We start from the raw sequence: 17,485 nt of genomic DNA on the forward strand, positions 1-17,485 counted from the left end.
CAGACATACCCTTAAGACAGGATTTGTGAAGGAAAAGACAATGGGGAGGCTTTTCCATTTTGACCTTGCAGTGAAAACATTTGCTCAGTTTAGGAATCGAAATGGTTCCAGGTTGGCCTTCCTGTGCTGATCTATGTATGTGCTTGGTTGGTACACTTATGAACATTACCATATATCTAAGACCATAAAATTCCTATCACAGGGGGCAGTCGGAGGAGGGGGGGGAGGGGGAGGGGCCAGGCTGCTCTGTCGCCTTCACACGTGTCCTTTGGGGTGCCCCTTGCTTAGCACTGTTACGGAAATTACGGGGGGGGGCACATCTTTAAAGTTGTTAAAATGTTACAAATATCACGCATAAATGTATCCTTTCGACTTGACAGCTCAGGGAAGTTACCTAGCTTTAAAAATCAGATAAAATCATCTCCTTTCCCAGTTTCCTCCACCTCAACACTATTTTGCCCTTGGAAAAAGGACTCTTTTCTCTGCCACCTCCCCAAGCGTGAAGACATGTAGACACACCTCCCAGCCCAGGAAGTTCCCAGAGGTGACAAGTGCTGAGCTGATTGTTGGCCAAGGAAAGCCTAATCCCATCCAAAGACTTGCAAAGGAAGTTCTATTGTGCTTTGGGTGCTGGGACTTCAGAGGTGTTTGCCTGTGCTAATCCTATACCTGAGTCTTGCCCTGCCATGTCTGCTTATGCTAATCTTGTACCAAGGACTTGTCTGGACATCTTTGCCAAGGCTAACCCCTCCCCTTTGGTGACATGTTAGTGATGTAGCAATGATGCTGTACGAACTGTATTCTGGGATATGGTGGGAAAGTTTTAAAAGTCCTTGTCACCCCATCCTCAGGGTTCAAAATTCCTCTTTGAACCTGTTGCGCAATAAACTTTGGTCTACAGCTATTTCTTCCGGTTGGTGGCTGGACTCCTTCCTTTATTCTGCAGGGACCTGTGGGCTCTGCCCGACCAGCTGGGGGACTGAGCAGCCTCACACATAGATTTTTCCGTAACAGCAGGAACACCAGGCTGAATGCCAACCCAGCAGAACCCGAGCAATCAATATGTGTGTGTGTGGGGGGGGTGACAAACAAATCCGCACCAGGTACCACCTGACCTTGCTACGCCTCTGCAGGGGAAAGGTCTCCCTGGGGAGGGGGGGGACTTCCTTGGAGATTTCTAAGCAGAGATCGGAGGGCCATCTGCCATGGATGCTTTGGCTGAGATTCCTGCATTGCAGGGGGTTGGACTAGATGATCCTAGGACCCCATGCTATCCTCCCATTGCTGAATTCTAGGATGAGTTTCCTTACTTCCTGCAAAGCCCTTTTCCCTGCAAACTGTTCCTCCGGTTTCTGGCCCAGGGAGGGAGATGCTCAGAGCCCAACCGACAGCCTCACCCCCAAAAGGATATCTGGGCATTGAGGTAGCCAGGGGGGCAGCTGCCCCCCTAAATCCAAAAAAAATAATAATCTGAGGTTTTGCCAAGCAAGAGTGGGCTGAGCTGGGGGACTCGGCTTTGCAAGGGTTAAAGGGATCTGAGCTGCCTTCCTAGAGAGGACAGGAAGGGGGGGGCAGGTCCTCCAGAGCCAAGGCCCCTCCCTCCCCAGTCCTGTCCTGCTTGGGTGTCTCTGCTGCAAGGCCTGCCTCGCTGCCCCCTCCTGGGATCTGGTGAGTCTCCTCTCTCTCTGGGATCTGGTGAGTCTCCTCTCTCTCTGGGATCTGGTGAGTCTCCTCTCTCTCTGGGATCTGGTGGGGGTCCCAGGGCTGCAGCAGGGGAGGGGGCCTGGGGGGCCTGATCAGGGAGGAGAGGGTCCTGCCAGGGAGGGGCCAGGTCTGCCACGCTCTCCTTCCTGCAGATCAGAGGATCCCAAACCCATTTGGCCTTCCGCCCCCCCCTTCAGAAAAAATCTCCCTTCTTTAAACAAAGGAGTCCCTGGGACTTTAGCTCTGTGTGACGTCGCTCAGCCTCATTGCACAACAGAGGAAACATCTGCAAATGGTTTTCCAAAGCTGGACGAGGAGGTGGACTAGCCCCCCCCCCAAAAGGTGGAAAAGAGAGGCCAGGAGTAAAGAGAGGGATCCCAGCCCCGAGTCTGGCTGCTGCATTGGGGACCAGTTTCCCAGTGTCTCCCAGGGCAGCTCCCCACGGAGGCCACGGCAGCCATCCCCTCGCACCCAGAGCAGGGCATCCCAGGACCACATCCTCTCAGCCGGAAATGGGCGCTGCTATTCCCTGAGCCTCCAGGGACCTGGGCATCAATGGCTGTGTGTGTGTTAAGCCATCTAAGAGAATAATCATAATAAATTAGCTGCCTAAATTCCAAAGGAGATGTATTTGGCCCCACCCACTTGGCCCTCAGGGGGTTGGCCAGATACATACCTGGCCCTCAGAACAAAGAAAAAGGGACGCCACCCAGGAGTCTGTCTGGAGAGCGGGAGAGAGTCCAAGTGCAAGAAAAGGAGACAGAAGCAGGGGAGAAATGTGCCCAGAAGTGGGGGTGGGGGGAGAGCAACTCCTGAGGACCCCCGGGTGAGGACCCCCACTAGAACCAGGCATCCATTTTCCACAAGATACAAATGACTCCCTTGTCAGTCAGTTCTGACTTCATGCCTTGACTGGAAGGCAGGAGAAACCAGGCTGATTCATCTCCCAGAAACCCCTTCAGTTGCCTCCACATTTTGCATTGCTAGAGGGCTGGAGACTTACTTCTTCTCCCCTTCCTCCTCCTCCTTTCTTTCCAAAAAGGTATCTCATGGTTCGGGCTCTGGTGCCGTCCAGTCCTGATTCCTGGCAAGACTCATCCATGCTTGTTCAGGGATCTTGTTTCTTCTCCTGACCTACAAATTCTGTAACAGAACAATGTATTTGCTTTGTAGGATTTGCTCATTAAGACGGACAGAACTTGGCAGAAGACCAAAGGGTTCCTTCTGATATCTCAGAGGCTTCCTGAGAGCACAGATGGATGAGCAAGACCCAGCTGGCCCTGAAGCAGGAAGAGGCCATGCCAACCAAACTGGGAGCAGTGGGGGATTCTGGGAAAATTCTGTGCAGAAGATCCTGGGTCAGGAGGACACCCTCCGCTCAGAGGTGCAGAGCCAGCAGGTGAGGCAGTTCTGCTGCCAGGAGGCCAAAGGACCCCGAGAGGTTTGCAGCCGACTCTACCATCTTGACCGTCAGTGGCTGAAGCCAGAAAGGCACACGAAAGCTGAGATGCTGGACCTGGTGATCTTGGAGCAGTTCCTGGCTGTCCTTCCCCTGGAGATGGAGAGCTGGGTGAGGGACTGTGGAGCGGAGACCAGTTCCCAGGCAGTGGCCCTGGCTGAAGGTTTCCTCCTGAGTCAGGCAGAGGAGAGAAAGCAGGTGAGAGAGACTTTCCTCTGGATACTATCTTGACCAGAGCCAGGGCCTTTTCGGATGTGGCTCCGTCCTGGTGGAAGGCTCTCTCACAAGAGACCAGGGCACTGCAGGATTTGACATCTTTCCTCAGAGCATGCAAGACAGAGCTGTTCCGCCAGGCCTTCAGGGTTCAGTCTGATTCTTTTCTTTCAGTACAAGAATAAGCAATAAAGAGGCTTCCTAGCCCGCTCACACCTCCTTTATAAGACCGGTGGTAACAGTAGTTGGCCATAGCGAATATTAAAGGTAAAGGTACCCCTGCCCGTTCGGGCCAGTCTTGCCAGACTCTAGGGTTGTGCGCTCATCTCACTCTATAGGCCGGGAGCCAGCGCTGTCCGCAGACACTTCCGGGTCACGTGGCCAGCGTGACAAGCTGCATCTGGAGAGCCAGCGCAGCACACGGAACGCCGTTTACCTTCCCGCTGGTAAGCGGTCCCTATTTATCTACTTGCACCCAGAGGTGCTTTCGAACTGCTAGGTTGGCAGGCGCTGGGACTGAACGACGGGAGTGCACCCCGCCGCGGGGATTCAAACCGCCGACCATGCGATCGGCAAGTCCTAGGCAATGAGGTTTTAACCACTCTCAATTTTACTTGACTTGATCATGGATGGAGGATTTGACCTGGCATGTGTAACAGAGCCTTGGTTGGATGAAGCAGATGGGCCTGTCCTTGCCGCTGCTTGTCCACCAGGTTTCTCTTACGCACAGCAACCCAGGTCATGTGGGTGGGGAGGGGGGTTTGCAGTGATTTTTAGGAAGTCATTTGTTTGCACCAGGCGTCCTATTGGGAAGACCCAGTTCTCCGAGTGCATGTTCTGGAAGTTGGGCAATAGAGTACAGGATTCCTTTTGGTGTACTGACCTCCCCGCTGCACCAAGGATTCCCTGCCCGAGCTGCTTCAGGTCGTGGCGGATGTTCTCCTGGAGACACCTAGTTTGGTCGTCCTAGGGGATTTTAACATCCATGCCGACACGACCTAACAAGAGGCCGCTTGGAACTTTGTGGAAAGCATGGCCTCCATGGGGCTGTCCCTGAATAAGTCTGGCCCAACCCATAGCCGCGGACATGCCTTGGACCTGGTGTTTACCTCTATGGATATTGGTGATCTGACACTAAGTAAAAGCAAAACGAAAGAAGTGCCATGGTGAGATCACTTCCTGGTGCAACTGGACTTCTCCGCGACCCATCCCCTCTGCAGGGAGGTGGGACCGATTCAGATGGTCCGCCCCTTGATGGATCCAAATGGTTTCCAGAGAGCGGTAGGGGATGCTTTATCCCATGTTGATGGCCTTTCAGCTGATTCCCTGGTGGCCTGCTGGAATGTGGAGTTAACCAGGGCTATTGACTGTTTGGCTCCGAAGCGCCCTCTCCGATTGCATGGAGCCCGGACAGCCCGTGGTTTTCCATGGATCTGAGGGCAATGAAACAATCGTTGAGATGGCTAGAGCGCCGGTGGCGGATAACCCATTCTGAAGCTGACTGGATACGGGTTAGAGCTCAACGTCAAGCCTACCAAGTGGCAATAGCGACGGCGAAGAAGACGTTCTTCACCGCCTCTATTGCATCTGCAGAAAACAGCAGCAGGAGACTTTTTCAGGTGGTCCGCAATTTAGCGGAACCACCTGCTACATCGGGGCCCAGTACGGGCCACATGATCTCCTGCAATGATTTTGCAAAGTTTTTTGCAGATAAAGTCGCTCAGATTCGGGAAGATTAGAAGGGACCAATTGGTTAAAGGTATACAAGTCGGAGCCAAACAGTACAAATTGAAAGCATTTGTTGATGATCTAGTATTGACATTACAGGAGCCAGAATCTAGTACTAAAAGAGTATTGGATCTGATTCGAGAATTTGGTCAGGTTGCGGGATTTAAGTTGAACAAGTTAAAAACTAAGGTTCTAGAGAAAAATCTAACAGTGATTGAGAGAGAGAGGTTTCATTTTTTTAAAAAAGATATTTATTCAAATTTTACAAAAAAGAAAACATAAGTTTATAAAATAGAGAAAATTATAACAACAATTAACAAACTAAAATTATAACAACAATTAACAAACTAAAAAAACACACACATAGAAAAAAGAATAAAAAGGGTACAAAATACAAAAAACATGCAGCTGAAAAATTTTTTTAAAGAAAAAATATCCATTTTTCAATATCTTTGGACTCATTTACTTGTTTCCTTGACCTCTCACCTCCCATTTTTGTATTCCCATTCACAAAGACATTTCAGCAAATCCTTACCCTCTTTCAACCATCTTTACTCTATATCTTAACTTATTATAACTATATATTTTCATCCATTATCAATCCATATTTGCATATTGTCAGGGGCTCAGGAGCAGAAGCACAGGGGAGAGAGGAAATGGAGAGCGAAGGGGAAGAATCTGAGGGCAGCGTAGGGGAGTATGACAGTGACCCGAGAGATTCCATGAGCTTCTCCAGCGAATCAGAAGATTCCCAGAAGGGGGCGCCGATGGTGAGGGCAAGGGGGGTCCCAGGGGGGACGCACCAGAAGCAAGGGGCCAGCGGGGACTCCCAAAGCAGCAGCGGAGGATCAGGACCAGCTTCCCCACCAGAGCGTAGTGGGGGGGAAGAGTCACATGTGTCAGGATCAGCGTCTCCTCCAGCGGGGAGAGAAGATGAGTCAGGGATAACCACGCCCCCATCGGAAAGTGGGGAAACGGAGGGGAGGTCAGTTCCAGCTAGCCTCCCCGAAGGGGGGAGCAGTGACAGCAGCAGTGTAACGGTCAGGAGGAAGGTGGCTGGCTGGGCGCGCGCGCCAAGTTCAAATGTACAGGCGCGCGGGACAGCAGGAAACCCGGATTGGGAACCAGGTCCTAAAGCCCGCCGGAGGGAGGGGGAAGATTCAGGGGACTCAGCGTCAGAAGAGTCTAGGAAGGGCGAGACCCCGACGGACAGGCGGAACCAGAGGAGGAAAGAGCAAAGGAAGAGGTGGAGCAAGGCTAGAGTCTTAAACTGGTGTCTGGGGGGAGGAGATTCAGACGGAGCTTCAGCGGTCTAGAGTTTGAGACGTAGAGCTGCACGCTGCGGCTGTGAAAGCGAAACTGAACTTCAATAAAGACTTTTATACTTAACAACGAAGCGGCGTTGGTCCTTTGTGAGCTGGGACCTCGGGCAGCTCTGACACATATTATGTTAATCTTAATACCAATACCACTTATTTTCAATCCAACATCATTTTAGCATTCATTCATTTTACAGTATTTCTGCAAATAGTCTTTAAATTTCTTCCAGTCTTCTTCCACCAACTCTTCTCCCTGGTCTCGGATTCTGCCAGTCATTTCTGCCAATTCCATATACTCGATCACCTTCGTCTGCCACTCTTCCAGTGTGGGTAAATCTTGTGTCTTCCAGTGCTTTGCAATCAGTATTCTTGCTGCTGTTGTTGCATACATTAAGAAAGTTCTATCCTTCTTTGGCACCAATTGACCGACAATGCCCAGGAGAAAGGCCTCTGGTTTCTTCAGGAAGGTATATTTAAATACCTTTTTCATTTCATTATAGATCATCTCCCAGAAAGCCTTAATCTTTGGGCACGTCCACCAAAGGTGAAAGAATGTACCTTCAGTTTCTTTACATTTCCAACATTTATTATCGGGCAAATGATAGATTTTTGCAAGCTTGACTGGTGTCATGTACCACCTGTAAATCATTTTCATAATATTCTCTCTTAAAGCATTACATGCCGTAAATTTCATACCTGTGGTCCACGACTGTTCCCAGTCAGCAAACATAATGTTATGTCCAAAGTCCTGTGCCCATTTAATCATAGCAGATTTAACCGTTTCATCCTGAGTGTTCCATTTTAACAGCAAGTTATACATTCTTGAAAGTATGTGAGTTTAGGGATCTAACAGTTCTATTTCTAATTTTGATTTTTCCACCTGGAAGCCAATTTTTTTATCCAAATTATAAACCTCTCTTATTTGATAATAGTGAAGCCAGTCTCGCACTTTGTCTTTTAATTTCTCAAAACTCTGCAGTTTCAATATATCTCCTTCTTGCTCCAAAATTTCCCAATATTTCGGCCACTTGGCCCCCATATTGAGCTTTTTCTGAGCCTTTGCTTCCATCGGTGACGACCACCTTGGGGTTTTGTTCTCAAGTAAGTCTTTATATCTTCTCCAGACATTAAACAATGCTCTCCTGACAATATGGTTTTTAAATGCTTTATGTGCTTTAACCTTGTCATACCACAAATATGCATGCCACCCAAAAACATTATTAAAACCTTCTAAATCCAAAATGTCTGTGTTCTCAAGAAGCAGCCACTCTTTTAACCAGCAGAGTGCTGCTGATTCATAATAAAGTTTAAGGTCTGGCAGGGCAAATCCACCTCTTTCCTTTGCATCAGTTAATATTTTAAATTTTATTCTGGGCTTCTTGCCCTGCCAGATAAATCTAGAAATATCTCTCTGCCACTTCTTGAAACTGTCCATTTTGTCCAAGACTTGTAGTGATTGAAACAAAAATAACATTCTTGGCAATACATTCATCTTTATAGCCGCAATTCGACCCAACAAGGAAAGCTTCAAATTTGACCATATTTCTAGGTCCTTTTTCACTTCCAACCAGCATTTTTCATAGTTGTCCTTAAATAAATTCCCATTTTTAGCTGTCATGTTAATCCCCAGGTATTTCACTTTCTTAACCAATGTTAAACCTGTCTCATTCTGAAACCTCTCTTTCTCAATTGGTGTTAAATTTTTCTCAAGAACTTTAGTTTTTGATTTGTTCAACTTAAACCCTGCCACATGACCAAATTCTTCAATCATTTCTAGTACTCTTTTGGTACTAGATTCTGGCTCCTGTAATGTCAGTACTAAATCATCTGCAAAAGCTTTCAATTTATATTGTTTAGCTCCGACTTTTATACCTTGAATCAAACGGTCCCTTCTAATCATATTTAGCAGAACCTCCAGGACCGAAATAAAAAGCAATGGGGAAATTGGGCAGCCTTGTCGTGTCCCTTTCTCTATCTTAAATTCCTCTGTCACCACGTTGTTAACTATTAGTTTGGCCTTTTGTTCCGAATAAATTGCACTTATACCATTTTCAAACCCTTGACCAACCCCCATCCCCTGAAGATTTTTCTTCATGAAGCTCCAAGAAATATTGTCAAAGGCTTTCTCCGCATCCACAAAAATTAAAACTGCTTTAGTGTTAATGTCCACTTGCAACTTCTCCAAGATGTTAATTATATTCCTTGTATTATCAGACAAATGTCTGCCTGGGAGAAAGCCAGCTTGGTCCTTGCGAATCTCTTCCACTAATACTTTTTTTAGTCTTTTGGCCAAAATATCAGCAAAAATTTTGTAATCCACATTAAGTAGGGATATGGGGCGGTAGTTCTTAAGTTGTGTCTTTTCAGACTCAGTTTTCGGTATAAGTGTAATATATGCTTCTTTCCACGACTCTGGTGCTTTTTTCCCCTCCAAAATTTCATTACAAACCTTCTTTAGTGGTTTAATTATCCAGTCCTTCAAAATTCTGTAGTATTTTGAGGTTAAGCCATCCGGCCCTGGAGATTTGCCCAACTGCATATTCTGAATGGCACCTTCTACCTCCTGTTCTGTAATTTTATAGTTCAGCATTGTCTTGTTTTCTTGAGAGATTTTTTGTAATCCATTTGTTTTCAAAAATTGGTCTATATCAAACTCCTTCTGAGGCCCTTGTGTATATAGCTGTTTAAAGTACCGTATTTTTCCCTCTATAACACACAGATTTTTTCTCCTAAAAAGTAAGGGGAAATGTCTATGCGTGTTATTGAGCAAGTGTGTGGTCCCTGGAGCCGACTGGCCCAAGTGCACCACACATTTTCTTCGAGGGTTGTGGTTGTGAGTGTGTGGTTGCCTGTATGTTTGTTCGCTAGCGTGGGTGCTTGGAGGGAGTGAGAGAGAGACTGACTGCTGCATCTTCTCCTGCAATTTGCCTTTTAAAAAATTGGAAGCAGCAGGGCAGTAAAAACCACCTCTGAAAGCCCCATTTTTCCCTTCTAAGGCTGCAGCTCGGCTTTGGGAGCCCTGAACCCCTGCCTTGTTCTTGGGGGATCTTTGAGGTTTTCCCTTTAGCTTTAACCCAGCCCCCTTATTTTACCAGTTTATCTCTCTCCTCCCGAGAGAGAAAGCTGTTGCTTTCCTGCATTCTGCCTCAGGGTCTTACTGCCCACCCGCTTCTGTTTCATTACTGTGTTTGCTCAAACGGAACAAAGAGCAGAGAAAACCCCTCCCCTCCAGGCAAGCAGAGGGGAAAGCAGCGCGTCCTTCCTTCTACCGTAATTCCTCTCCGTGCTCCAGTGCTGCTGCGTCTAGGGACTCGCAGGCAACACGCAGGTGGGGGGAGAGAAAGAGAGAGAGAGCTGGCTGGCTGGCTGGCTTGGGTGGGTGGGTGGGTGGGGGAACTTTTGCCTTCCTTTCCTCCCTCCGGTAAAACCCCTCTCCTGCATTCTTAGCCAGCTGCTTCTCCGCACACCCCTCTCGGTGCTCCTTGTCCATTCTATCTTTTTCCTTCCCTCCCCACTTAAAACGTGGTTACAAAGCACGGATCCACATGGATCCTCAGGATCTTTGCATAGGGTCACCCCAAATTCACCATCAGATCACATAGCATATCCATGGCTACAGCCTGCACCAAAAAAATCACGCACCCACTGTTGCCTGGGGCTGCAATGGTGCAAAAACGTGGTTACAAAGCACAGATCCACATGGATTCTCAGGATTTTTGCATTGGGCTACCCCAAACTCACCGTCAAATCACATGTCTGTGGCCACAGCATGAAGCACAAAAATGATACACCGACCGCTTCATTCAGAATTTTTTTCCTTGTTTTCCTCCTCTAAAAACTATGTGCGTGTTATGGTCAGGTGCGTGTTATCGAGCGAAAAATACGGTACCTCTGGAAACATTTTCTAATTTCCGCTGGATTCTGGATGTTTTTTCCTTCCACTTCCAAATTAGTGATGGTATTAAGTTTTTGTCTTTTTTTCATCTGCCAAGCTAACAATTTCCCACATTTATTAGCCGATTCAAAAGTTATTTGTCTCATTTGTTTAATTTTCCATTCAATTTCCTGACTCGTCATCTTCATATATTGCACTTGATATAACTTTATGTCTCTCAGAATCTCTTGTGAGTTAGGTTTCGCTCTCAATTTCTTCTCGCCCTCTTTTATTTTTTCCAAGATTTTTTCTTTTTTCTCATTTTGAGCTCTCTTTTTTATTGAATTCTGTTGAATCAGAAACCCCCTCATAACTGCTTTACTTGCGTCCCAGATTACTCTTTTTTCAATGGTTGTGTTCAAATTTATCTCAAAGTAGTCTCTCAAAGTTTTCTGGGCCTTCTTAATAACCTCTTGATCTCTAAACAAGGTGTCATTCATCCTCCATCTGAAGGAACCAGTTGGTGTTAGTTTCATCTCCATTTTCACGGCATTATGGTCGGAGCACGTTTTAGGGCAGATCTCTACTTTTCGGATCTTAGGTGCCAATCCTCTAGGTGGATTTGCCCTGCCAGACCTTAAACGTTACTATGAATCAGCTGCATTTTGCTGGCTGAAAGAATGGCTGCTTCTTGAGAACACAGACATTTTGGACTTAGAAGGTTTCAATAATGTATTTGGGTGGCATGCATATTTGTGGTATGATAAGGTCAAAGCACATAAAGCGTTTAAAATCATATTGTCAGGAAAGCATTGTTTAATGTCTGGACAAGATATAAAGACCTACTTGAAAATAAAACCCCAAGGTGGTTGTCACCGATGGAAGCGAAGGCTCAGAAAAAGCTCAATATGAAGGCCAAATGGCCGAAATATTGGGAAATTTTGAAATAAGAAGGAGACAAATTGAAATTGCAGATCTTTGAGAAACTAAAAGACAAAGTGTGAGATTGGCTTCATTATTATCAAATAATGGAGTCTTACAATTTGGACAAGAAAATTGGCTTCCAGGTGGAAAAATCAAAATTGGAAACAGAAGTGTTAGACCCCAAAACTAAGATTTTATCAAGAATGTATAACTTGCTGTTGAAATGGAACACTCAGGATGAAACGGTGAAATCTGCTATGATTAAATGGGCACAAGATGTTGGACATAGCATTATGTTGGCTGACTGGGAACAGTTATGGACCACAGGTATGAAATTTACGGCATGTAATGCCTTAAGAGAGAATATTATGAAAATGATATACAGGTGGTACATGACACCAGTCAAGCTTGCAAAAATATATTATTTGCCTGATAATAAATGCTGGAAATGTAAAGAAACTGAAGGTACATTCTTTCACCTTTGGTGGACGTGCCCAAGGATTAAGGCTTTCTGGGAGATGATTTATAATGAAATGAAAAAGGTATTTAAATATACCTTCCTGAAGAAACCAGAGGCCTTTCTCCTGGGCATGGTCGGCCAATTGGTGTTAAAGAAGGATAGAATTTTTTTTATGTATGCAACAACAGCAGCAAGAATACTTATCGCAAAGTATTGGAAGACACAAGATCTACCCACCCGGGAAGAATGGCAGATGAAGGTGATGGAGTACATGGAACTGGCGGAAATGACTGGCAGAATCCGAGACCAGGGAGAAGAGTCGGTAGAAGAAGATTGGAAGAAATTTAAAGACTATCTACGGAAACACTGTAAAATTAAGGAACGTTAGAAGGATGCTGGAATGAAGTTATGTGGTTTTAGCAGTAATGTTACAAAGGGGTATGTAAAAATGGATTGTTAATAGGTGAGAATGTAAAGTTACAATATATTAAGATAAATTATTAAGATAAAAGCAAAAATGGAAAGGATTTGCCGAAATAACTAATTGAACTAGAATACAGAAAAGGGAGGTGTGAGGAGGTCAGGGAAACAAGTAAATGAAAGACAAGACATGGAAAGACCGACTTGTTTTTAATTGTTTTTATTTTTCTGTATTTTGTATTTTTTGTTTCTTTTCTTTCTTTTTCATTTTTGTAACTTTTTTGAAACTTTAAAAAATATTATTTTTTAAAAAAAATAAAGCCCTAAACGGCCTCGGTCCAGTATACCTGAAGGAGCGTCTCCACCCCCATCTTTCTACCCGGACTCTGAGGTCCAGCTCCAAGGGCCTTCTGGCGGTTCCCTCATTGCGAGAAGCAAAGCTACAGGGAACCAGGCAGAGGGCCTTCTCGGTAGTGGCGCCCTCCCTGTGGAATGCCCTCCCACCAGATGTCAAAGAGAACAACAACTACCAGACTTTTAGAGGACATCTGAAGGCAGCCCTGTTTTGGGAAGTTTTTAATGTTTGATGTATCAGAGTATTTTAATATTCTTTTGGAAGCCGCCCAGAGTGGCTGGGGAAACCCAGCCAGATGGGCGGGGTATAAATAATAAATTATTATTATTATTATTATACCAGTGGACTGCCGTCTGTCCTGATTTTAATTTGTTTTGAACTAATTTTAAGAAGTATTTTAATTAATCGATTGCCTTTTCTTATGTTCTTTGTATACTGTGTTAGATTTATGATGTTAGCCGCCGAAAGATTGGCTCCGGCCAGGGAGGGTGGGGTACAAATAAAAAAAAATTATTATTATTAGGGGCTCCAAGGAGGATGGAGAACATCCCATAATGCTCTCCTGATGGCCCATCCTTTTTCTGGGAAGGCATCCATGGAATGAGATCTCACACCCTTAAAGATTTTTACTTTTCCATTTTCTTTCTGCTATTTCTTGTCCTTCATTTTCTCTTTTGAATCCTTGTTGCTCTTTCAGGAAAAGGATCGTTTTGAGGAAATGGACCTGGATTCCTGTGAGGCAGAGAGGCCTCCGTTGGACACCAGAGAGAGGCCACTGGGTAAGGAGGAAGGCGGTTTTTCTCCATTTGGTCTCATTCTGTTGGTTTCCCACATAATCTCTGGGTTCTTTTCATCAAGTTTTTTTTTGGGGGGGGAGTTGGGAGGAAGGGTCTAGAGGAGGAGAGATGTATTTCTGCATGACTAACATATGAAATGGGCACAAATGTCCAAATGCACTCAGCAGGAAAGGCTTTCTGAAAGGCCCATCTGTAGATAGAGATGCCCTGTTTCACCTGTGAGAGACATGGGCACGCCTGGCATCCTGCTTACCTGTTTTCTCTTTCAGGAGACAGAATGATGGTGGCAAGACCTCCTGATCCATCTTTTCATGGGAGCAGAAGGGAAGCAGCGGCTGTGGAACCAGATCAGGTCAGGGGAAGCTGCCTTGTGGGGACAGAGGCCGAGGGATGGAGCAATGTCATGGACTGGTTGGGCACAGAGGAATGGTGGGAGGAAGCAGCCGGGGAGCCAGGAAGGAAAGACATCTCAGCCCAAGGAGTGGAGGTGGAGGAAGATTGAGCAATGAAAGGGAGAAGAGAGAGAAGCCTGGGAAGAGGAGGTGTCAGAAGCTGAAAGGGTAACAGGGCTTAGTGAGCTGGGAGACTCTGAGGCAGAATGCAGTCCAGAATCAGAGGCAGAAGAGGAAGGAGATGAGTGGGAGGAGGAAGGTCGAGAGGCAGAGGAGAGTCAGGAGAAGGAGGAGCCACCGGGGGCTCCCTCTCCTTCTGCCAGAAGCCACCCCCCCGCTTGTCTCTCAGAGCCCGGAGACTTCTGACAATGGAGGAGCAAAGGCAGGCTGCACACTGGCGCACTGTTGGATCGCTTGCCAGAAACCCCAGAGAGGAGGGGACTTGGAAAGCTGTGGGGAGCTAGGGGCCTTCTCAGTATTGATCCAGGCAGAACTCCAATTTATAGTTAGCAGAGTAAAACCTAAACATGTTGCAGGATTCCCCAAAATAGACCAGAGGCAATTGTATTTCATGCAGCAGAGCTTTACTGCTACTGAAGACAAATGAGCATAATGGTCCCACATCCAAAACATTCAGGATTGGCCCTGTCCATAAGAAATCCAGTTGCAGCAGACTTAACTGACATTTCCCACAACTTATAATAAGTTTAAACCTCAACACTCAGCATGCTATGTACAGAACACCAGAAGGGAGAGAGAGAGAGAGAGAGAGAGAGAGAGAGAGAGAGAGAGAGAGAGAGAGAAACCCAGGCTCCTTCTGGCCTCATCTTATAGTCAACATGACCTTGACAGAAGACATAACAGAACCACTTTAACCCAGCTGTACTCAGGCTGTGAGGCCTGGGTCCTTGTCCCAAAGGCCAAGCACAGAAAGGGTGGCCCTAGGTCCCAAAAGATGATTTTCTGTGGGTATGAGTCAGGAACCACGGGGTGGAGATTTGCCTATCCAACAGGCAATCAGTAGAATGGAGTAGAATGGATGGACACGCATACATGGGAACCCTGATGTTCTTTCAGAGAGTCTGCTTGACTCTGCTGATGAGGAAGAGGTAGAGGTTGAACCTGCTGCTGAGGCACAGAGTCCTGACCCAGAGCAGGAAAAGGGAAGAACTTTTCCTCAAGCTGTGAAGCTTGAGCATAGAAGTGCTCCTTCCTCACCCACAGGTTCAGCTGAGAAGTCTAAATGGCGCAGTAAGTCAGAGGGGGAGCTCTCGGAGGCCAAGGACGTTCTAGCTGGTCCTAGTGGGTCTGAGGGGGTACCTGAAACTGGGTTGAGACGTTCAGCTCACACAATGAAAGGTAAACCTCCTGACAGGTTTGCAGTCACAAGTGTGTGGGTTGGCATGGCACAGTGTGAACCCGAGAGTTTTGAGGATGTTCAGAAACTGCCTCAGGAAGAAGCCAGGAAATGGCATGAGGCAATGCAGAAGGAGATGAGCTCAATGGAGTCTCTAGGTGTGTTCTCCCTCACAACGTTGCCAGTGGGCAAACAGGCCGTTAGCAGCCGCTGGGTTTACTGTCTTAAACCCACAGCAACAGGGGAACCACAGTACAAGGCTAGGCCAGTAGCCAGAGGGTTCATGCAGCAAAAGGGGCTGCATTATACTGAGGTATATGCTCCCACTTCCAGAAGTGAAACTCTGCACATGCTCTTAGCCATTGCTGCACAAAGAGTTTTTCAGGTGAATCACTTTGATGTGGATGTGGCCTATTTGAACTCTGGGCTCCAGGAGGATCTGTACATGCTTCCTCCTCCAGCGTTTGAGGGCAATGAGCCAAATACTGTATGGAAGTTTCACAAGTCCATTTATGGATTAAAGCAATCGGCCAGAAATTGAAACTTGTACCTTAATGAAGCCTTAGAGAAGCTAGGTTTCAGGAAGAGTTTTGCTGACAGCTGCCTGTACCTTAAAGGGTCAGGAGTCACAGGAAATGTTGTTGATCTTTGTTGATGACATCATTCACATCTCAGGGGCAAACAAACAGGTGCAGAAGTTTGCCAAAGAGCTTGGAAAACGGTTTCAGCTCATGAACCTGGGTGCAGTAAGGATCTACTTAGCTGTTCAGATAGACAGGACTGAAGATGGAAGCTTCTTGCTCAGTCAGAAAGGCAAGATTGAGCAGTTGCTTGAGAAGTTCAGAATGTCTGATTGTGCAGGGTTCCAGTGTATCTGAAGAAGTGTGCATGCACACAAAAGCTCATACCAAGAACTAACTTAGTTGGTCTTTAAGGTGCTACTGGAAGGAAAAAAATTTTTTGTTTTGATTGTGCAGGGGTTAGGGCACCCATGAAGACAAGCTATGTGAAAGACAGTTGGCTAGCAGAACGCGTTGAGTTCGAGAATGCTGAGCTCTTCCAGTCCGCTCTGGGTAGTCTGTTGTATCTGTCCCAATGGAGCAGGCCGGACATTGCTTTTGCTACCAATCTGCTCAGTAGGGAAGCATCAAAGCCCAGTGTAAATGCCTGGCATGGTATCAAGCAGGTGCTGCGATACCTGCAGGATACCAAGGACTTCAGTCTCAAGCTGTCAGCTGCAGGTGAGACGGCGCTTACTTGCTGGGCAGATAGCGACGGGGCGAATCTGGATGATAGGAAGTCCGTATCTGGGATGGTAATAAAGTTTGGGGAATCTCTAGCTGGGTGGAAGTCCCAGAAGCAAAGTCTCATTGCGCTGTCCTCTACTGAGGCTGAGTTCATTGCACTGTCGGAATTGTGCAAGGAACTGGAGTTCTATAGATGCCTGGTGCAAGAGATCTATGGGGATTGTTGCCTGCCCATCACTGTTTGGGAAGACAATCAACCCTGTCTGAAGTTGGCAGAATCTGGGCAGTTGAAGGCCAGAACCAAGCATCTAGACATACGTTTCCAGAATGCGTGTCAAAGTGTCAATCCTATTGAAAGCAATCCTATTGAAACAACACAGCAATTAAGAGAAAGGAAAGAACAGAGCATTGTGTAGCAGATCATATTTTTGCTGTCTCAGAAGAGGACATTTCCCTTTTTCTTTTAGGGTCCAGTGTGCTTTGAAGATGTTGCTGTTTGTTTCACGGATGAGGAGTGGGCGTTGCTGGATCCTGACCAGAGAGCTCTGCATAAGGACGTCATGGAGGAGAATCGTGGGATCGTGGCCTCTTTTGGTAAGGCTCCCTGTGGGATCGTCCTATCTGCCTGGAAATTCAAAAAATACCTCTATGTAACAAACCTCATACATTTCCACAGAGCTCAACAGCGCCCAATACAACACCTGGGAACCTAACACCCCCACAATAAACCTTGAACAGCAAATTCCAGTTTTTTCTGTATTCCAGCAAATTCCCGTTTGTTTGTTTTTTGGGTAACTGAAGAAGTGTGCATGCACACGAAAACTCATGCTAATAACAAACTCAGTTTGTCTCTAAGGTGCTACTGGAAAGAATTTTTTTTATTTAGCTTCAGAGTTGTGCGGAAAGATAAGTAGCTTCTGTCAAGTTTTCTGTTTTTGTTTTTGCTGCTGTCAGTCTTGGGTTGACCAGAGAGATGAGTGACATTGGAGATGGAGGGGATGCCATGACTGGGCCAAACAAAATCCATCCCAGAGAAGAGCCAGGCTTATTGAATCTCAGGTAGTAGTAGCAGTGATAATAATAATAATAATAATAATAATAATAATAATAATAATAGTAATTTTTATTTAAACTTTGCCCATCTGGCTGGGTTGCCCCAGCTGCTCTGGGGGGCTTCCAACACTTATAAAAACCAGAAACATGAATCATAACAATCTGTCCCCATATAAAAAGTAC

The 17,485-nt window shown here is 46.2% G+C and overlaps 1 protein-coding gene across 2 annotated transcripts in view; it reads left to right on the plus strand.

Moving 5' to 3' along the window:
• LOC128412042 (zinc finger protein 883-like) overlaps positions 1 to 17,485 on the plus strand; it is a 90,374-nt gene that overhangs the window by 64,279 nt on the left and 8,610 nt on the right. Inside the window, exons 1-4 of one of the 2 annotated variants that reach the window (XM_053384867.1) lie at positions 2,890 to 3,361; positions 13,154 to 13,235; positions 13,523 to 13,605; positions 16,717 to 16,843. In XM_053384867.1, the coding sequence (XP_053240842.1) occupies positions 2,960 to 3,361; positions 13,154 to 13,235; positions 13,523 to 13,605; positions 16,717 to 16,843 (694 nt within the window). In that variant the 5' untranslated portion in view covers positions 2,890 to 2,959. Of the gene's footprint in view, positions 1 to 2,889; positions 3,362 to 13,153; positions 13,236 to 13,522; positions 13,606 to 16,716; positions 16,844 to 17,485 lie in introns of those variants that run through there. The other variant, XM_053384868.1, reaches the window with a different exon arrangement.

The sequence above is a fragment of the Podarcis raffonei genome, chromosome 4 (genome assembly GCF_027172205.1).
Source record: "Podarcis raffonei isolate rPodRaf1 chromosome 4, rPodRaf1.pri, whole genome shotgun sequence".
NCBI lineage: Eukaryota > Metazoa > Chordata > Lepidosauria > Squamata > Lacertidae > Podarcis > Podarcis raffonei.